The sequence below is a fragment of the Sesamum indicum genome, linkage group LG4 (assembly GCF_000512975.1).
Source record: "Sesamum indicum cultivar Zhongzhi No. 13 linkage group LG4, S_indicum_v1.0, whole genome shotgun sequence".
NCBI classification, from domain to species: Eukaryota; Viridiplantae; Streptophyta; class Magnoliopsida; order Lamiales; family Pedaliaceae; genus Sesamum; species Sesamum indicum.
In genome coordinates, this window is record NC_026148.1 from 17,091,694 (window position 1) to 17,115,193 (window position 23,500).

A 23,500-nucleotide genomic window follows, 5' to 3' on the forward strand; every position below is an offset into this window, starting at 1 on the left:
AAAGTAGCTAGGATAGAGGTGGGAGTTGGAGGGAGTTTATAGGAGTAGTGTGGGGTGGTGATCATTATAGTATAACATGTAATAATTAGTTAATGTGAGAGGTTTAAGAAGCTAATTATAGATAATGAGAAATTAAGTACGGTAAAATAAGAAATTAAGTACGGTAAAATAAGAAATTAAGTACAGTTTAAGAAATTAAGTAGTGTACTATGGAATTGTATAAAAGGAATAGTAATAATTTAATTTATTTCCAATTTTTATTTTTTGATACATTTATGTAGTGGTACAGTCTGTTTTTCAGGAGTGGCCCGAATGGAGCTTGAGCACTCGTTAATTTTTTCCTTAAAAAACTACGGTAAAATATATTTTTTATCGTGTAATTTTTGCATTTTGCTATATTTATCTTTTATTCTTTTAGAATTAAAAAAAATTATTAGCTTTTTGATATTTTATAATTTTGATTCTTTCGATGCTGAATTAACAAAAGTTGTTGTAATAAATCATGTGCGACTCACGTTGTTCATTTAAATTGGGGCTTTTATTTTAATTGATTCACTTTTGCCAATATGAATGACAAATTTACAATGAAAAAGGAACGGGCACATAATTTATTCCGAACACCTTTTGCAAAATCCGACACCAAAAGGACTAAATTGCGAAATGTCAAAAAATTACAGGACTAATTTGCACACTCCTAAAAATATAAAGGATAAAATGTCAAAATTACGAAATACACATGATTTATTTCAATGACTTCTGTAAAATCTGACAACGAAAGGATTAAGATCATGAAATATAAAACATTTACAAGATTATTTAATGCTCCTAGAGAAATAAAGAATTAAAAAATTAAAATATCAAAATATCAAATTATAATAAGAAAAATAACTGTGGCGACAACTTTGTAGAGTGTAGACACATCTCCAAGTGCTAGGAGATACGTGACAGCTTTATAGAGTTTAGACGCATCTCTAAGTGTATAGGAGATACCTTTGTCACGTATCTCCTATACACTTGGAGATGCATCTACACTTTATAAAGTTGTGGCCACAGTTACTGGTCAAATAGGAAAAGGAGGTTCCTATGTCAAGCAATTTGGTCTAATGCATCTCAAGTATTAACCATAGACGATTAGTCCAGGATGGGAACCGACGCCCAACTCCATGCCCTAGACTAAGGCTTCGAGACGGTAGACAGAAGGACTGTATTCGTATGGACTCCAGAGCCTAAAAGTTCAAATGAATTTTCGCCTAGTCTCTAGTGCCATGGACAGTTACTAGACGGCCACCTAGGTATGGAATTGAGCGTCGGTTCCCATCTTGGACTAGTCGTTTATGCTTAATACTTGAGATCGCATTACACCATATCTCCTATACACTTGGAGTTGCATCTACACTTTATAAAGCGGTGGCCACAGTTATTGGTCGAATAGGAAGAGGATGTTCCTATATTGAGCAATTTGGTCTGATGCGATCTCAAGTATTAAGCATAGACGGCTAGTCTAGGATTGAAATCGACGCCCAATTCCATGCCCTAGACTAAGGCCTGAAGATTGTAGACGGAAGGACAGTACCCTTATGGACTAGGGAGCCTAAAAGTTCACATGGACCGTTGCTAGACGGCCACCCATGGTGACGGGTTTTCTTGATCGAGGGTTGAAAAAATTATTAATTAAGTTAAATTTAATTAAAAATAGTGTTAGACACCTGCCTAAGTCTAGCTGAAATGTAAACCTAAGGAGTCACACACAATCATCGGAAAGCAACAAGGAATTAATTCGGAATTAATTCCATATATAATTGGATTACTTACAAAGAGAGAAGAGGCCCATGAATAAATTAATGGCACCAATTTATATTGGGTTTGTTCTTATAATTTAATAAGTTGAATCTTATTAAATAATAAGGATAATTTGGGCTTATGTGTTTAATTAGATTGTTAAATACAAGTTGGGTTGAATTAAATGAATTTTTATTAAATTGGATTTAAATAAGAATTTATTGAGCTTGTAATTTTCTAAAGATAAAAATCAGCCAAGTCCACTAATTTTAAGCCCATGAAAAAATTTCATGAAAAAAAATAAATAGCTAGAGAATTGTATTTTTAGAAATTGCAATTCTAGTTATTTTGTGGAACTCTTTATTTAGAATAAAGAGAAATATACCTTGTAGGTAATAGAATATATTTAGAAACATTTTTAATTCTCAAACAATTTATTTATATATATGTGTGTAATATAATCATTTGGGAAATAATTATAATAAAAAACACACAATCTCTCTTTCCTACCTCTCGGTCGCCCCCTATATGAATTTTGAATTGATCTCACATAAATATGCTTTACTTAAATAATTGATCATATTTTGATAAAAAAATCATCCTTCAAACAATGATTTCTAGCAATTCATTGAGCAAGAAGGTACTTGTCCATTTTATAAATGTTTAAAACATCATATAAGATAACGCTAAGGATATGATATATATATATATATATATATTTATATATTTAAAAGAAGTCCTTAAAAAGATATGCGATAATATTTGTTTATATCATTTAACACAAACAATTTAAAAATTTAGTTTTAAAATAAATTTTTATTTATTATAAGCTTTAAAAAATAATTTATAAGAACTTTTAAATATAATTAGTTAAAATCTCTAAATTTTACTGGCTATGGAAACTTAAATTGTCAAATTACCATTTAACAATTGACTTTCATATTAAAAATGAGGAGGTTAATGAGTGTCAGTAATTAATTAGCAAATAAGACTGAGCATGCCTTTTGTACTTATACTAAAAGAGATTGTCCCTAGCACGTGGGCTGGCCTTGTTCTCTACATTTCGGATCCTCCAACTAAAATAAATAATATTCGCTTACTTTTCTCCTTAACAAAAAAGAAATTCAAAAAAAAAAACCCAATTACTAGATACATGTGTACATTTTTTTTTTCAAAAAATGGTCTATTTAAATATTATAAATTAAGAATTTATAAGAAAATCGTACAGGATGGATGAAAAAAAATAAAAAATTATAAAATAAATAATTCACTTAGTTCATAAAAAAAATTTAGAACAAAATAAAAAATAAATAAAATTTTAATTCTTAGTATATAAAGACATTTTATTCATTCCACCACAACAAATGGATGTGTTTCTAAGGTGTAAACAAGTATTTAGGGAGGATACCCAATATAGTTGAGAACAAAAGGCAACAAAAACCCCCTTCCCCAAAACAAACACAGAAATGGAGACATATATGGCACTCCACACTATTATCTTTCAGTGGCAGGAAACCAACAAAACAAGAAATTTATAAGCCGACCAAAATAAAACATGATTCAGAATGGATGACCAAAAGAAAACAAGATTCAAGCATTTCAAAAACTAGTTCAATCACGGCTTCTATAACAGTCCCAAGAATACAGTTTAAGTAATAAAACTACAAAAATGCTAACCTTATAATAATAGAACCTAAATCAAGGAGCCTAAATGAGGCATCGAAACTGTATAAAGGGCGTTGAAAGGAAGCCACGAAAAACAATCAATTTACAAGAGACCACCAAAAACGACATATTGGCTACACATATTTATGAATTAACCCAACATAGACAAAATCCACAAACCATTTGAAGGCAAAATAACATCATATTTACAACAAAAGCATGCTATATCAATTCTAAAATATAAACTCCTCCCCAACTTAGACTCAGTCTAACCAAATTGCAGACTAAGCCATATCGCAGATGCAAATTACATCTCAATATTATAAACCCGATTGAATCCATACACATACAACAAAGATCCACAAAGCAAAAATTCATATACATACCTTAATTACAAAAAGTAGTAAAGGACAATGTTAGATGGATGATAAAACTTCACCAACAACGAAAATCTCCAATAAAATAAGCGTGTAAACAACTGCGACGCAATGCTTTACTCCAAGCAAAGTAATCAAATTGACTATCTCGTACAATATTTACGAATGAGAAAAAAGAATGAAAGTGCAAAAGTCATCTAAAGTTAGATAAATATATAGAGGAAGGAGTACACTCTCCACCATTATTGTTTCACGAACGAAACAGTGAAATATTTTGGAAGTATCGAAGTATTCATAAATGTACAGTATACTAGCACTATTGTAGTCACAACATCTGACAGTATGGTAAAAATATACAAAAGAAAAGCTGATAATATGTCGGTAAAAAGTCAGAAATGAACCAAAAGCGCACATGCTCGGTTGCAGCAATAATATTGGTGATACAGTTGATTCAATAATTCAATTCAAGACATTTCAATAAATTAGAAAAAAAAATTGAAATCAAATCTAGTCGAAAATACATAGAAAAGCAGCCAACCTTTGTGAAATCAACATCAACTGCGAAGAACCGTGGCGGTGAAATGATCAGTGCTTCGGTGAAGAAGCTCAGTCTCGCCGTACAGTTGTCGAAACTCGATGGGTGAAGTCCATTGGCCTCGACGGACGATGGGCAGACGAATGGTGGTGGTTCGCCGGCGTAAGGTGTTCAAACGGCGGCAAATTGAAGCTTGGATGTAGAAGATGGTGCAATATACTACACATTGAAAAGGTGGATGAAAATGGAATCGAAAAGTACCGAAATGTTCGCCTTGAGGAGGAGAGTTGACGGATATACATCTCGACCAGTGGGTCATCGAAACGGCGATGATGGCGGCGAAAACAGAAATGGAGAGAAGACATTCTTTTGCCGAATTAAATATCGAATGAAGACGTTCTGTAATTTAGTTGCAGAAATTAGAGTATGCCATAGTTATACAAACTTATGTAGTATATAAATAAATTAAGGTAAACTGATCAAATTGGGAGTACATTCCTTTTAATAACACTAATAATAATTCAACAGAAAATTTAATAAAAAACACACGTAAATAGATTCAATAATTTTATAAAATAAATACAATTTATAATCATAAGATATAAAACATAATTAATTTTTCTATAATTTATAAAAAGAATAAATTAAAATCTTCATTTCATTTGCCTTATAAAGAATTTGTAATTGCAGACAATCAAATACACTTCTACATCATCTCTGAACAAAATGCATTTACAAGAGGAACTATATGCTCAGAACGCCTTTTATCATCAGAAAACTGAAGGGGCTAAATATCATATACCATTCAGCAAACCCATCTAATGTTTTTGCTTCAAAAATCATCACAGCCGCACACATCGATGCATATTAAGGTTTAGGGTTTCAGGAAAAAGCAGAAGCGTATAAGGGTGTCATACCTCTGGATCTTTTTGCTTCTATCTACCACCAAATGTGTTTTACGGCTTGTTGCTCACATTCACCAACGAAAAAGTTAGGAAATCTGGTGGCCCATCCCTCAAAACCAGACTCTCGCTCAGGGAAGGAAAGGGGGGAGTTATTTTGCAAGAGAATGATGAGATGGGAGTGATGGCTGCACAGTTGGAGGTCAGATGGAGAAGAAACGACAGGTAATGACAGAGAATTGTGAACAGTGATAAATTTGTAATTTAACAGTGTAAAATACTCTAAAACAATCTAAAACAAAAGACCCAAACATTGTATCAGTTTTGGAAATGGGTGGAAAACGAATCCAAATATAGCCCTAAATTCTGAACGTTCTCAGAATTGTATGAAACTTGACCAGAACGTAGGTCTAAACCCATGCATTTGTGTGGTAAATTTGCTAAGCATATTAATAAGTACAAGTTAGTAAGAAAGGATAACAAACCTTCTTTAATAAAACCGTGTAAAACAACAAAATTTTGAACGTTCTCAGAATTCCACGAAACTTGACCAGAACATAGGTTTAAACCCATGCATTTGTGTGGTAAATTTGCAAAGCGTAATAATAAGTACAAGTTAGTATGAATGGGAAACGAACTTTCTTTAATAAAACCGTGAAAAACAGCTACATTTTGAACGTTCTCAAAATTCCACGAAACTTGACCAGAACGTAGGTCTAAACCCATGTATTTGTGTTGTAAATTTTGCTAAGCGTAATAACAAGTACAAGTTATTATGAAAGGGTAACAAACGTTCTTTATAAAACCGTGTAAAACAACTAAATTTTGAACGTTCTAAAAATTGCACGAAACTTGACACCCATGCATTTATATGGTAAATTTGCTAAGCATAATAAGAAGTACAAGTTAGTATGAAAAGAAAACAATCTTTAATAAAACCATGTAGAATAGCTAAATTTTGAACGTTATTATAATTCCACGAAACTTGACTAGAACATAGGGGTAATCCCATGCATTTATGTAGTAAATTTGCTAAGTGTAATAATATCTACAAGTTAGTATGAAAGCAAAACAAACTTTCTTTAATAAAACCATGTAAAACATCTAAATTTTGAACGTTATCAGAATTCCACGAAACTTGACTAGAACGTAGGTCTAAGCCCATGCATTTGTGTGGTACATTTGCTAAGCGTAATAATAAGTACAAGTTAGTATAAAAGGATAACAAACTTTCTTTAATAAAATCGTGTAAAACAGCTAAATTTTGAATGTTCTAAGAATTCTACGAAACTTGACCAGAACGTAGGTCTGAACCCATACATTTGTGTGGTAAATATGCTAAGTGTAATAATAAGTACAAGTTGGTAAAAAAACGGAAGCAAACTTTCTTTAATAAAACCGTGTAAAACATCTCAATTTTGAACGTTCTCAAAATTTCACGAATCTTGACCAGAACGTTGGTCTAAACCCATGCATTTGTATGGTAAATTTGCTAAGCGTAATAATAAGTACAAGTTGGTATAAAAGGGAAATAAACTTTCTTTAATAAAATCGTGTAAAATGGCTAAATTTTTATCGTTATCAGAATTCCACGAAACTTGACCAAAACATAGGTTTAAGCCCATGAATTTATGTGGTAAATTTCTAGGCATAATAATAATTACAAATTAGTATGAAAGCGAAACAAACTTTCTTTAGTAAAACCGTGTAAAAACATCTAAATTTTGAACGTTCTCAGAATTCCATGAAACTTGACCTGAACATAGGTATGAACCCATGCATTTGTGTGGTAAATTTGCAAAGCGTAATAATAACTTCAAGTTAGCATGAAAAGGAAACAAACTTTCTTTAACAAATCCGTGCAAAACAGCTAAATTTTGAACATTTTGAAAATTCCACGAAACTTGACCAAAACGTAGGTCTAAAACCATGCATTTGTGTTGTAAATTTGCTAAGCGTAATAGCAAGTACAAGTTAAAGGGTAACAAACGTTCTTTAATAAAACCGTGTAATACAACAAAATTTTGAACGCTTTCAAAATTTCACGAAACTTGACAAGAATGTAGGTCTAAACCTATGCATTTATGTGGTAAATTTGCTAAATGTAATAATAAGTACAAGTTAGTATGAAAAGGAAACAAACTTTCTTTAATAAAACTGTGTAAAACAGCTAAATTTTGAACGTTATCAGAATTCCATGAAACTTGACCAGAACATAATGCTAAACCCATGCATTTGTGTGTTAAATTTGCTAAGCGTAATAATATCTACAAGTTAGTTTGAAAGCGAAACAAACTTTCTTTAATAAAACCGTGTAAAACATCTAAATTTTGAACATTATCAGAATTTCATAAAACTTGACCAGAACATAGGTCTAAACCCATGCATTTGTATGGTAAATTTGCTAAGCATAATAATAAGTACAAGTCAGTATGAAAGAATAACAAACTTTATTTAATAAAACCGTGTAAAACAACAAAATTTTGAACGTTCTCAGAATACCACGAAACTTGACCAGAACGCAGGTCTAAACCCATGCATTGTGTGGTAAATCTGCTAAGCATAATAATAAGCACAAGTCAGTATGAAAGAATAACAAACTTTATTTAATAAAACCGTGTAAAATAACAAAATTTTGAACGTTCTCAGAATACCACGAAACTTGACCAGAACGCAGGTCTAAACCCATGCATTGTGTGGTAAATTTGCTAAGTGTAATAATAAGTACAAGTTTCTATGAAAGGCAAACGAAGTTTCTTTAATAAAATCGTGTAAAACAACTAAATTTTGAACATTTTCAGAATTCCAAGAAATTTTACCAGAACTGTGGTCTAAACCCATGCATATGTGTGGTAAATTTGCTAAGCGTGATAATAACTACAAGTTAGTATGAAAGCAAAACAAACTTTCTTTAATAAAATCGTGTAAAATATTCAATTTTGAACGTTCTCCGAATTCCACGAAACTTGACCAGAACGTAGGTCTAAGCCCTGCATTTATGTGGTAAATTTGCAAAGCGTAATAATAAGTTCAAGTTAGTATAAAAGGATAACAAACTTTCTTTAATAAAACCGTGTAAAATAGCTAAATTTTTTTAAAGTTCTCATAATTCCACAAAACTTGACCAGAAAGTAGGTCTAAACCCATGCATTTTTTGTGAGGTAAATTTCCTAATCGTAATAATAAGTACAAATTAGTATGAAAGGATAACAAACGTTCTTTAATAAAACAGTGTAAAACAGCTAAATTTTGAATGTTCTCATAATTCCACGAAACTTGACCGGAACGTAGGTCTAAACTCATGCATCTATGTGGTAAATTTGCTGAGCGTAATAATAAGTATAAGTTAGTATGAAAAAGAAACAAACTTTCTTTAACAAAATCGTATAAAACAGCTAAATTTTGAATGTTATCATAATCCCACGAAATTTGACCAGAACATTGGTCTAAACTCATGCATATGTGTGATAAATTTGCTAAGCGTAATTTGTGTAAATAAACTAAAACAAGAGTGTAAAATTAATTATCCCAAATAAAAAAGGCTCAACTTTGCATGGATAATTGATCAAAGTCGAGGAATATTTGTTGCTATAGGAATGCAAGGAATCTAATTATAAGGATGCTAAATTGGCCCAGGAAAAATGATTTCACTATCATTATTCCAACTTATGGTTGCTGAAAGGTACAAAACTTCGCTGGAAATGGTTTACAAGAATATCAATGGGCACAAGAATGCAAATCCCATTCGCAAAAGAGAGTTCTAAACTCACAATTGACAGACCTCCACATGAATGTGCTGAAAGAGAGAAGAGAAGTAATTCATTTCAAGACCTTCTTCCGAGTAAAATACCAACAGAGATAGATGTGAAGGAATAAATACGTCATTCCTCAGAGACCACGTCCAGTAATTTTTTACCTTCTTCACTCAGTTCTACGTTTTCCATCTTAATCCGGTGACGCATGATGGGACTCTTTTTCCCTGCAGCTACATAGGTTCTAATTAATGATTCAAGCACCTCCAGTCCCAATTCATCCTTAGACTTCTTCAAGATGTCCAGGAAACCTTCAGCACCCTTGACGTCCTTGTTTTGCTCAAAGTGTTGCATCAGTTTCTCAATGACTGCAGGCGATGGCGTCCACTTGCCACCGTCCCCCCTACTAGCTGCAGTTGCTTTGTCGACACAATTCACAGCTGATTTTATCTCTCCCTTCTTCAAGTAATAGTCAAGATAAAGTTCCCAAGTTTTAGCATTAGGTTTGATTCCTCTCCTCCGGACCTGGTCCTTGAGGTTTTGAGCCTTCTCGAATGAATCCTCTCTAAGATAAGCTCCAATAAGGACATTTGCTATACGAATATCATAAGTTGAGCAAGCAGATGACCACTCCCGGAAACACTTCTCTGCACCTGGTAAATCATTCAGGTTAACCAACACCTGAATCATATTCAGATAACTCAAGTTTGCAGTTTTTGTGAAGGCTAACTTCAAAGAACGCCATACACGGTATACTTCAAGCAGATTTCCGGTCCGTCCGTATAACGTTATCAGGAATTGGTAAGCTGAAAGGTCTCGGGGGACATTTCTGCTTTCCAGTTCCTTAAGTGCCTTCTCGGCTTTATCAAATAATCCAGCACCAGCATATATAGATGCCAAATTACTGTATGTTGTCCAATCTCCAGCCACTCGACCATCTCTCTTCATCTCATCAATAACTCTCTCTACCCCAGATATATCATTCACAGCAGCAAGAGCCCTCATCCAGACATTGTAGGTGTAAGTGTCAGGCATGATATCACTGGCCTTCATTTCTTGGATAAAAGCGGGGACCTTTTGAGGCAGCCCACTTTTTAAGTACATGGTCATAAGGCTGTTATATGGCATGGAACTCAGTTCCAAATTATGCTCTTTCATTTTCTCAAACAAAGCTTCTGCCTTTTCAGTCATTAAGTCTTTGCAGTAACAATTAAGAAGAGCACCATAAGTCAGATGAGTTTTTGAGGATTCAGGCAGAGTGACAAAGTAGGCTTCTGCAGCAGTAATTCCCCTACTTTTTGCTACTAGATCAAGATGTATTGCTTGATCACTAACTGTTTTGTTCATTCCTCTTTTTTCCATAGTCTCTGATACCTGTAGAAAGCATGGAAGACACTCAGAAGATGTTCACACAAAAAACTTATTGAAGCAATAAAGCGTTCAAGGGATAGGTGTACAATTGAGGAAGCAGTAATGCTTGATGTGGAAGTATAAGTATTGGGTAGTGAAAAGATATTAAAGCAATGAAAAGATTGCAATTTCTCTGGGATTATCTAAGAAGAATCAACTAACAAACTATAAATTCATTTTATAACCGTAACTCAGTGTACAAAGGAAACACAATTTGCTGCAAAACCATCTCGCAGAATGCAATAAAAAACACATCTTTTTCCATCTGCAATGGGATTACTCAAGCACCACGACAGTGCTCAGCACCAATTGTATAATTACCATCCCCAGTGACCAATCCACACTAAACCCTATCAGATAAGCTCAAGACACTTAAGATGGGCATTCTAGATGGGAACCAAATAGAAAGTAGCCTAAAGGAGTATCTTTCATTCTTTTTCCATGTGCCACAACAACATGCGACAAAACTCCCATCTATATCCAAGCCTCTGCACACCAACATTATGCTAAAACAAAACGTCCTTCTTGGGAGTATTTTCTGAAGAAATCCAATTTCTGATAACATAATTGGGTCTCCTTAATTTATCATAAGATTGTTTATCTTCCTTTAACTCATTTCTCATTCGTCTGTTCCGTTCATAGAACTTCAAACACAGAACGAATGTGCCGCGCAACTAGAATGCGCATATGACATTTGAGGCCTAACAACAAACTCTTAGCAACCATTTAAAGCATAATGTGTACCAACCACAAAACCCTGTTCAGTCCCCCCGAGCAAATGAATACTCTCCCACCACCAGTATCGTGTCTGTGTGTGTGTTTTATATCATACGCACAAATACAACAAAATATTGTTAATCAGACAACATAAATTGTACACATAAAAAAGTAAGCTATCAATATGTATCAGAATCCAGTTTCTAAAAATGCAGAACTACACCCTTCTACATCAAAACTCCACCAGGAAATAAAAATAGAACAACCAAAAGAATTAAAGGAAACATGAAGAGCAAGAAACAAAATTTGGCAGCAAAAAAATCCATAAAATGCACATAAATTACACTTGAATGAGCGGTACCTTGACCGCGGGGCCATAGAGCTTGCGGCCGCGGAGTATCTTGAGCGTGCGGCCGACTTCCCATTTATAAGCACTCTTATGTGACTTGAGAAACTGATTCAGATTCCCCCTAACGCTCTGCTCTTCTCCACCATCCCTAAACAGCTTCTTGTAAAGCGCTTCTTCCAAGTACTTCTTCGACGACCTCTTCAGTACGCTCTTCTTCTTCGCAAACTGCTGCATAAACGAAGACGCCATTTATGCTATTCCTCCAATCAACGGGAAGATTTTCGCAGAATTATTCGAATTTCAGTTGCATTTGGGTTTGATTACGGAAGTAAAACCCTAGATTACGAAACATGACCCAACCGTTGGTCGGAGAGGGGCTTAATTTGGGTTTTGGGCTGGGTCTGTTAAACAAGTGAATGGGCCTATTAAGTGGGCCTCAAAAATCCATATTATCCTAAAGAAAAGAGGTACTGCATGCACAAGGTCACGATTTGAACACCGTCGCATCAATTTTTTATAATTTCAAAAATACCCTTCAATAAATAAAATAATTAAATTATATAATTTTTTAAATTTTACATTAACTAATAATTAGTTTTCATCTATTTTTTTTAACATGATGGATTAGTTTATATATTTTATTTTATTTATAATATATGTTGAAGCATTGAATATTATTTATTATATGCACGCAAGAACCGCATGCTACGACCAATAGTATTATAAAATAATTTTTATTCCTACCAGTTAATTTCTAATATTCTAAAAATAAGAAAAATTTAATAAATAAAATGTATTAATATTAAATATAAAATACTTATTTAAGAGTAAGGACAATGACTCACCAAGGAGATCCCGAGACTCTTTCGAGAAATAACTTAAAAGTTTTTAAATATGCTATAAATAAAAATAAAATATTTAAATTAACACATTATATTAAAAATTTTGAAAGAAAGAAAAAAAAACTAATTTATCAGCTAATGTAAAATTGGTGCGACTATGTTAATAATTGTCATTTGTGGGTTTAGAGGGTATTTCTTTTTATATTAGTATAAATATTGTTACATTTTCTATTTTATGTAATATATGCATCGCACGTATACAATATTTTAAATAAAATAAATAATATAATTTTTATACACGCACGTGTATATATTAATTGAAACAAAAACAAAATATAACTAAATTTAGAATAAAAAATCCAATTTGTACCAAAAGTGGATTGGCATATTATTCAAATAGGACGTTTATTTTAGATATGATGATGATTTAAATATATTATTTAATGGGGTAAGAATACTTTTATTTGACAAATAAAAAGTTAGATTATGATACACTCCACACAAACATATGTGTGTATAAGTATGTTAAGAGGCTTTGCAAAGAAAGCAGGCTTTCTTTTGAGAATGTCAAGAGGCTTATCCAGAGGAACTTCAGTGAAAACCCTCTGGTATTGTAGGATAGGAACAAGATCGAAACTACTCTGAAAGTCAAGGAACAATGTAAGTATAAGTATGTTCAATACAAACATATCTAGATGAACATGGAAGATAAGAAAGATAAGCAGATGAGTATCAAAGAACATATCAGTCTTGGACTCATCGAGCTTGGAATCTCTACCTACAGTAGCCTGGATTTCTAGTTAGAAACCATGGTGAGATAAAGAAAGGTAAACTCAGGTTGTTAATTAACTATCAAGATACTAATAAAATATTAGAGTTTGGTGGTTATTACATTCCTAGCGGAGAACACTTAATTGATTGCATTAAAAGAGCAAAAGAATTTTTTTAAATTCGACTGCAAATCTAATTTTTATCAAATTAAGATGAAGAGTGAATCAAGAAAATTTACTGCATTCTCCACACCACAGGGACAATATATCTGGAATGTGCTTTCAATAGGTTTAGCAAATGCACCCCAGATATTCCAAAGAAAAATGAATAATCTTTTTAAAGATTATTTTGAATTCATGTTTGTCTACATTGACGACATATTGATTGCATCTAAAAATATGAAAGATCATATTAAATATCTTAAAATATTTTCCGATGTATGGCATAAACAATGATTAGTGCTTTCTGAGAAGAAAGCTACTTTTCCTATCAATAGAATTGAATTTTTAGGAGTTCTTATTGACGAAACAAGAATTGAGTTATAGGACCATATTGTGGAGAAAATTCGTAATTTTTCAAACGTACTCAAGGATAAGAAGCATTTGCAGAGCTTCTTGGTAATGGTCAACTTTGCAGGTATCTTCATTGAGGATCTTGCGAGATACAAAAAGGATTTTATACCAATTTTGAAAGTAACGAAAAGTTCAAAGTGTAAATGAGAAGAAATCCACACGAAAGGGGTTCATGAGGTGAAACAAGTTTGCAGTAACCTGCCAAAGCTTGTTATACCACAGGACGAGGATGATTTGGTAGTCTACACAGATGCCAATGACTATAGATGGCAACAGTGTTCATGAAAAAAACAACTACAGGGGAAGAACCTTGCAGATATATAGGAGGGTTGTTCTCAAAACAACAAGCCAAAGTTTGGCACATTAATGAGAAAGAATTCTTTGCAATTTGGAAGGTTTTTAAGAAATGATCTTTATTTTTACTTGCTAAAGAATTTACTTAAAGGTTGATAATACTAATGTTAAGGCTTTATCAAAAAATAAATTAGAATAAAAAATAGAGAAAGCTCATATTATCATATGACAGGCTGAATGCCAATATTGTTGTTATAATATTCTCGTTATAAAACCTCATGAAAATGTTCATGTAGATTTCCAGATGAGAGATGGAGGCATCTAAAGTAAACTCCATCATGCTGCGACTCAGGCATCTCCAAGAAAGTAAAAATTAAAAAATGTAAAAAGTCAAAAATAGATTGTTGGCAGAAAACAACAAAAATCAATAGTCAACAAAGTAGGAAACCCAACTAGCAATCACATGGCCGACAAGCCATTATGACCAACAACTGAAAATGACGCGGCAATGACGAACGCAGTGACGTCATCCGAAGAGACAAGATGAAGACGTACGCAATGACATTATCAAAAATAAGTTTGGAGTCCGAAATTGAAGTCCGCGGACGCCTATAAATAAGGGTGCAATGAAGCAGATGGGGATCATCATAAATCTTCTCCAACTCTTCAAAGCATAATATTTCGAATTCTGAGTCTTTGTATTTTCAAATTTCTTAGTTTATGGGGGGGTTATCCAACGAGTCCTCTATTATATGAGAGGCTAAACAGTTGTCTCATCCAATAGAGGATTAATATCTATATAATATTCTATATATTTTTTCAATAAAAGTGAGGCTTTTGTTCAACTTGTTTGTCCAAAATTCTGTTAAGTCCTATATTGGAATTCCTTTTATGCCCTAAGGTACGAAATGAAATAGGGCTGTGTTGTTTGTTGCTAAAGGAGTCAAGTGCCTGCGAACCATCTGTTGTGGTAGTGTTGTTGGAAAAAGTCCGTAAAATCGAGAACTTGGAATATACAAGAACAAAGCGGTGAGAACAATGTATGAATTTATAAGAGTTTAATTTATTTCGAAAGTATGTCGGGCGTAATTATGAGGATTAGGGGTTGATTATCAAAGATAAGCAAAAGGATATGATTAAAAGACCAAAATACTGTTAAAATTCTGTCAAACTTTGAGACTATAAGTATACTTTCATAATCCACTCACAGTCAAAACGCATGTGGTCCAATTTCTATGCGAATGTGGTTTTTTTAACTTTATTTTATATCACATGGAGAATAATTGATAATTTAATTTTCACATGAGATATTTTGGACATTTCCATTATCAGTGGCTGTCCATGGATATTTCCCTTTACGAATATGGGCCATGTTCAAATAAAATTATGCAAGATGGATGTTGGAGAAAATACACGAAACAAGGAAGGAAAAGGTGTATCTATGTGTGTGTGTGTGTGATGGGTAAGACATTGTAATATGGGGGTGCCCAGGTAAAGTGGAGCATGATGCAATCATGCAAGAAGATGGACAGAATTCGAAAAGCCAGGTAAAGTGGAGCATGATGCAATCATGCAAGAAGATTGACAGAAATCGAAAAGCCATAGAGGGTGGTAGTGTGACTGTGAGCTTTGTTGCATATATAAAGTGAAAGAGAAAATGGAGCTGCTTTTCTATCCTCAAGAGTTCAAGTCAACTGGGAAATGGTACTGTAAAGATAAATAAACATAAACTTGAGATAGGGTCTTAGCTTTGTGTTTTTGTAGAGGGTAACTGAACAAGGCAAGTAAGTAAACCTGGAAAAACACATGATTCGTTCTGCCAACGAGGCTAACCGCATCATTAGATATGTCGGAAGCAAACATGATGAATACGAACAAGACCAACGAATATAAAACTTGTCGATGAAATCACATTGCGATTCTTACATTCAAGAGGTGGATAGTTCACTAGACAATACCCCCACAATTACAAACTAATACCCATTTTTATCTCCAATACCATATATCCTTATCTACAAATCCACACTTGTTATCCTACTAGCTACATGATCCCATTCCTTCCCCCAATATTATACTGCACCCTTTACAGAGTTTATTTCTTCACAAAATTAGATGGGAATAGTATTGAAAAGCAAAAATCGCCCTGTTTTCTTCCGGTTACCCACCCTAAACAAAACTGGAAACACAACAAAGGAAGATGGAGACAAGGTTGACGTCGTGGGATGTTACTAGTGATTGAACAACCCCACTTCACTACCTTGGCTTTGGTTGTGAAGCAAACGACCACACTGGTCGAAGAAGCCTTTGGGCTGAAGGGCTGCCCAGCAATGAAGCCTGAGAACGAGTAACCATCTCAACCATTGAAGGGGTTTGGTACGCCTGAACAAGGCTTGAACCGTCTGTAGAATCACCTCTTGCTGTTGCTCTCTGCCAAGAGTGTGAGCTCAGTCCCGACAGAATATATGCCCTTCCAGATGCTTCATAAACGTGTCTGCTCGCCATTCTCTCTTGCATTTCCTTGAGCTCAGCGTCGAGGGCAATGCAGAGCCTATCGTGTGATTTAGCTGACACAGTTTCTGATAGAACTTTTCGGATGTTCTCGAGTATAGAAACGGCACCAGCCAGGTCCCCATTTTCAGCCGCTGTTCGTGCTTGTGCCATTGCCTCCGCTGCTCGAATCCTGTTCTGTTGTCTGTCCACTTCGATCGAGATGTCCTCATGTCTAGCCACGTCGGTTCTCTCGATTCTAACTTCTCCACCTTCTAAGGTCACTGATTCCTTTGTCAATGGATCATTGTAGACACAACTTACCTTCAAAAGTGATGTTACGTTGCTTGAAATTTCGGTGGGAACATTTACAGAAACCAGGAAGTCTCTCTCCTCATCTGCGTAAAGATCTCCAACATCAACAGATCCTACACGTTGATTGGGCAACACTCGGTTTGGATAGCTTCCTGCCTTTAAAGAGCGAAGATGGATTGTCGGATGAACACACTCGATCTTGACATGGAGATCCTTAACAACAACACTCAAAAGGCCCCCAATGCATTGTGCGAATGCATCCTGGATTACCCCTTCAGTCTCAATGAAAGAAAACGTCCCTCCAGAAATCTCAGAAATTGAATGCATAGACGATGCATCATGATCGGCACCAAAGCCAAAGGCATGAACTGGAATCTTGAAACCGGAGGTTTCATCAGGGCGAATAGATAAAGGAAGGAGCAGCTGGTAATTCGGTTGGTTCTGATTGCCACCAATGTTATTGACGGTATATGTATCCTGGCCATCAGATAGTAATATTATACTGGCAACAGGATTCTTCTCTCTTCGGTCTTCCATTATTTTTGCCCCCTTTCTCAAGCCCTCGGCAATGTTAGTTCCTCCATTGGCAACCAACGAATTAACAGCTTGTAAAGCTTGTTGCCGTCCAGCTTCAGACATCCGACGAAGGGGAAAGAGGCGCCGAGCCGTTGAAGAGAATGCAATTACAGCCAACCTATCATTCGGTCCAAGATTCTGTATCACAAACCCCATAGCTCGTTTTAGCAATGCAAGCTTGGTGCCAGCCATGCTTCCACTGATGTCAAGAACAGTCACAAGATCAACGGGTGCACGAGGCGTTTGGGAAATTTTGGGCAATGTTGCATCATTCCGGCTGGTATTGTGCCACGAATTTGAAACAGGAGCTTTTAGATGAAGTAAGACAGTAAAACTGTCTGACGAACTGGATCTTGCAACAGCTGAAACTTCTGTGTACGTTGTCATACTAACTTTTCTCTGGTCATTACAATCCACAGGACCCTTATTAGAAAAGCTTCTGTCTGTAGAGCTGATTTCATGATCCAATGACTCATCATCATCGAAGATAGCTGGCTCAGGGGCTTGAAATAGTGGTGCAACATGCCGAGTGGAATTTGAACGAGGAGGTGGTAATCGACGGATAACCGTCATCATGTCATTATTTTGGGGCCAATCGACCGGATTTATTCTTGCTCTTCCCATCGGAGAATCCAGGTTGGGGCCTTGCAGGGGAATTTCTTTCCACTTTGCTCGACAAACTGGGCAAATTTGGTTTCCATGCTTTACGTTTGAAGCAATGCACTGAAAATGAAAGGAGTGCGAACACTCTGCAGTGAATATAGCTTGGCCGTCTCCTCGTCTCATTGATGCCAAACATATTGAGCAGGTCTTCTGAAAATGGAAAAATAAGCAAGTGAGAAATCAACGTCAGACAACAAATTGAACCATCATAACATGAAAACTGAACTGGCAAAGGACTAATATTCTCCTTCTTCTAAACAAAGAAAACCATCATAATAGCATTTCTTACTCCACGGTCCAAGCACAACGTGAAAACTAAACCGTGGCAACTCCTAGCTCCAAAATGATCGTAATCACTACAAAAGACTATCAAGCAACTACACAACACTGATCCGCTCTTCAGATCCTAATGAATCGATGCTCCTCATTAATGTGATTGATCTCAAAATCAACAACATTGGGAAGATAGCGTAAAAAACGGACATGCCTCGAGAAAAGATTGTAGAAAGAAACAGATTAAAATATTTGACCAGAAAGTTGCCCAAAATCAATGTAGACTAAAAACAAAACCCTGATGTTCTTCCACTTTACAACACTCATCAGCTATGGAAATGATGAGATTATGAGAAGTCAAATATTACAAATAGCAGATACAAAAGTATTGAAGAATAAGGTAAGAAGAAAACGAAAAACACACGCCATGTCGCTCAATGAAATTTACAGTGATTTATCTGAAATGGGAGATAAGACATCCTCATTCCTTATCTCTTTCAGACTTCCAACTGCATCATAACCTTAAATTCATCAAACAAATGAGAACAACATGACTCAACAATGTTCTTATGTTAAGAAACAAATAAACCAGACAACAAAAGAGATTCTTAACTTTCAATTTTCTCAGCTCCCCAAGAAAACAGAGAACCACAAACCCCATCTATAATCGAACACCGTCTACGTATTGCAGAAACCATACATCGAAACCCATCCTCTCAAGGGTCCAAAAAGTCTCATTTCCACCAAGATTCCCTTTTTATCAGCTACCAAATGAGTCAAAAATCTTAATCCCCTCTCATGTAATGACAATAATTTCACCACTTTACTCCCTACCATCAGCAATCAAAGGCAGCAAACACCAAGCAACAATCAAACATAAGATTCCTACAACATGAACACATCCAAAGCACCATAACAAAACCAAATAATAATTAAAAAGAAGATAAAGGAACAAAAGGTGACCTTAGAAGAAGATCTACTCAGGCTCTTGGAAAGCTTCAGCTTATTGGAAGTTGGCGTCGGCGGAGCTGACGTCCAGTCACCCGGCGGCGACAGCAGGGCGGCGTCCGACCGCCTCTCAGACGGCGGCAGAGAGTCTTCATCATCATCATTGTCAACTACATGATTGTTAGGACCATAAACACACAGATTCAATCCAAGCGCCAGCTTAACCTTCCTCCATTTACTTCCCATTTCAAATCTTTCTTTGTTTCTTCCTCCTTTTATCAAACTAAAACCAGGAAAAAAACACCCTTTTCCAAGGAAACCCAAGAAGATACAGCTGTTCCTCTTGAAATGAAAATTTCTCTCCGGATAGAAAACAAGAGACCCTTTACAAGAAAATCCAGGAAAATGAGGAAGGTGAAGAGAAAGCTCAGTTCTTGAAGTGGGATTCCCTTAAAACAAGCATTAAAATAGAGAAATAGCCCTTTTTATTAAACCAGTAGAGAGATAAGAGAGAGTCAAGCACACAAATCAAGACTCAAGAACACAGAGAGCTGGATGCGGGCTGTGTTTTTATGGTTGTTGAAGAAATACTCTTATTATAAAACTACTAAACAAGAGGGAAATTGCTTCACTACTCTTCTTGGCGGCCATGAGAGAGAGAGTGAAGAGGGGAGTTGAATAACACCAAATGAATGGACTATGGAGAGACGTGAGCTGACCTTTGCTGTTTGTTTTGTAACTTTGTGGGTTGTATAGATTGCAGGAGTGGGGTGGGTTGGGGTGGGGTTACAATTAGAAATATATATTTATATATATATATATATATACACACACAAAATTAGTACAATACATTAAGGTATACACAATGTACTTTTTGTGGGAGTTTTTTTTTTTTCTCTCTCTTTTGTCTTTGACCTTTATTAGATCTTTATTTATTAATTATTAATATTTGATCTTTCCCAAATTGTCAACTTTCATGCGACAAAATTATGTTTATTAATACTATATTTTTGTATTTATCAATTTAATTTAAAATATGATGTGTTGATTTATATATATTTTATTTATTTTATAATATATTTTAAAATATAAAATATTATTTATCATATACACGTAGGGACGAGCATATCACGATAGTTAATATACTTATAATTAATCTTCAAGATAAATCTAACTTCGGTAAAATTTAAATTTTATTTTTTTCAACATATTATTATTAGAAACTTTCAAAGAGATTAATACTATAATCTACATCCAATATACCACAACAAAAATACTTTTCAACATTATTCATTGAGCTCAAATTTCCTAATATATAAATTTCTTACATTTTAACTCCATATCTTTATCTACTTTAACATTAATAAATAATTAATTATTAATAGATAATATCAATTTTTATTATTTTTTATGGTTGAAATTCATAATATAACAATATATATATATATATAACATACTTCTTAATTTAATAAATAAATAAAAGCACAAGGGTGGCTCAATAATCTTGTCATACCCTAAAATTTCATTGACCATGAAAAAGTTTAGGGCAAGTGGATATGATTGACATAATTCCATTATAGACCAAGAATGCTCACTATAATCATACCCTTTGGAGAAAAAGATGAAATTCCAAATGGGTAAAAATGAGTGATTATCACTTTTTTTTTTAATGAAAAATTGATAGTCAAAATGGTGAAAATTAATTAATTTTTTCCTTTGATAGAAACATGGGGTTGATGATTGAATTTTCCCACACGTGCAAATCATTACTATCTTAAAGACTAAAATCTTTCTTGGTAAAATTCTTTTTTTTTATTTTAATAATTTTTTACTAATATTTTATTCAATATATTTAAATTTAAAAATTAATTCAATATATCGATATTTTCAATTCAAATTAACATGTTCAAAGAAAAATTAAACAAGAAATTCAAACTCATAATTTTTTTATTGTGAGGCCTTAACATTACTACTGGAGCAAGGCATTTTGACTTATTTTTATTTATTCTTCCTTATTGTTTCTTTTGCCCATTTTATTAGGAATGGATAAAGAGGTTTATTCCATTCATTTCAAGAAAATATTCAAGTCGATCGAGCTATGTATTTATAAGTGAAAACTAATCGTGAAAAGCTTGTCTTGATTTGATTCGTTAAGGGGGAGTTTTCATGCACTAGAAAAAAATTACTATATGAGCTACTATTTTTTAACTATGGATTGTAGCACTAGTAAAAAGTTATTATTAATTTATACCGAACAAAAATGCAAAAGCTTAAGGGATAATTACATTCTCCACTCCTGAAGTTTAGTATAACTAGGAACACTAGATGCAATTATACAAAGTTACAAACTACAGAATGTCTATGTAGGGGAGTGTAATTATCCCGAAACTTAACTTATTTACCATAAAAATAATTTTTATCATGGCTTTTTGCTATTATAAATGTAATAGCCATACTCGTAAAAATCCCGGCCAATAACCGTGGCGTGACCTTGGTCAATGACTTTTTGCTACAATTATTGATTTTTAATCATGGGAATTAGCTATAGTTAAATATTATATTTTTATAGTGATGCTCTTAAAATAAGTGTTTATCAACTTTTTATTGAAAATATGTTGAAAAGAATATTTTTACAGCTTCTGCTATTAAACGGCTTAAATTAAGTTGATTTAAGCAAAAAAATTATTTGTAATTCTCTACTAATTTTTGCAACTTATTAGTAAAATTGTAGATGTTAAAAGTGTTTTCCAAACGATCAACCTTCAACTATTTTTTTTATTATTATTTTTTTAACTTTTATTTTCAAACACTCCAAACTTTTTATTACTGCTTAACTTACAACTTGTTCATACCACAAAAGTAAAAGTTATTGCAAACACTCCTAAAATATTGCTATTTTTTTTTAAGCAGAAATTAATAATATTAATTTGGAAATAAAATAATAACTCGTGTAACAATTATTAATTAATTAACTTGAGATAAATTTCTTATTCAAATTTGTTTGTGATTGTCATTAGATGTTAAGCAAAATCATTTTTTTTTTAGTGTTATTTTTAGCCTTTTGGGTCCATATGACCAACTTTATTTTATCACAAGCAAAAGTCAAATGCAGATTAATTAACTTAATTAAAAAAAATTAATGATCTCTAATTGGGTGGAATTAAAGAGCCTTCACAACACAAAAGATGAACTTTCCAGCTATCTACAATATCTAATTTCAACACATTTTCCATTGTAAATCATAAAGCTGGAACCAATTCTATCTATATATAGAAAGACGGTAACCGAAATCACATATAATAAAAATAATTAATATATATTTAGAGATACACAGGAAAATAGTGACTGATTTTACTAATTATATGCATTAAATGATAATATTTGTTTTTAATTTATCTCAATATTGTATTAGTGTTCTAATAATAATAATTATGAATAATTATACTCCCCTCCCCTGAGGTTTGTGTAATTACACATAGACCCCCTATAGTTTGAAAAATTACATTTAACATCCCTAAAGTTTGCTTCTCTGTCTACCAAATAAGGGGTTAAATGCAAATTACCCCCCTCTGTGCTATACGAAATGAGTAAATTATCCTCCTGTGAAAAAAAAATTAGCAAATTACCCCCTTGTAAAAAGAAAAATAGAGCAATTACACCACTCACGCGAGTTCGTACAATTCACGCATTTTTCCTTTAATTTTTTATTATAAAATTATATTTTAGCTTTATTTAATAATCATTAGATCTAATTTGAATTTAAGGTCCAAATTGAATTAATAAATCTACGGTCCAAATTTTGATTTATTTCGATCGACGATTAATATTTAAACAAATATATAAACTTAAACAATATCAATAATATATATATAAATATAAATATATATCAATTATATATATAGAAAGAGAGAGAGAGAAATACCGACGAGGATAGGGGAGGGGTGGGGAGGCGACGGCGACATGAAAGGGAAGATGAAGGTACAGAGGCGGCGAAAAGAGGGGGAAGGGGAGGTAGAGGGGGAAGGGGGAGGATTTTTTAAAATAAAAAAGTATATATTATTAAAAATATTATATATTTTTATATAAAAATTAGTATTTTTCTATTTAATAAATATTTATATGTATATATTAAATTATTAATAAATGTTATATATAATATATTATTAAAAAATAATATTTAATTTTAAAAAAATCATGTCTAGTCGTGAGAAGGGCGAGTGCATTACGCACCTCCTTTTAAGAGAGTAAATTGCTTCAATTTTAATAACACAAT

General features: G+C 33.5%; 2 protein-coding genes across 2 annotated transcripts; both read right to left on the minus strand.

Annotated features, from left to right (window-relative positions):
- Positions 8,792–11,831, minus strand: LOC105161314 (pentatricopeptide repeat-containing protein At1g60770). Its single transcript, XM_011078959.2, has 2 exons — positions 11,499–11,831; positions 8,792–10,384 (listed from the first exon to the last, which is right to left on the minus strand). Exons 1-2 carry the CDS (start codon positions 11,733–11,735, stop codon positions 9,140–9,142), a joined length of 1,482 nt encoding a protein of 493 aa, XP_011077261.1. The 5' UTR covers positions 11,736–11,831; the 3' UTR covers positions 8,792–9,139.
- Positions 15,835–19,950, minus strand: LOC105161315. Its single transcript, XM_011078960.2, has 2 exons — positions 19,243–19,950; positions 15,835–18,156 (listed from the first exon to the last, which is right to left on the minus strand). Exons 1-2 carry the CDS (start codon positions 19,471–19,473, stop codon positions 16,219–16,221), a joined length of 2,169 nt encoding a protein of 722 aa, XP_011077262.1. The 5' UTR covers positions 19,474–19,950; the 3' UTR covers positions 15,835–16,218.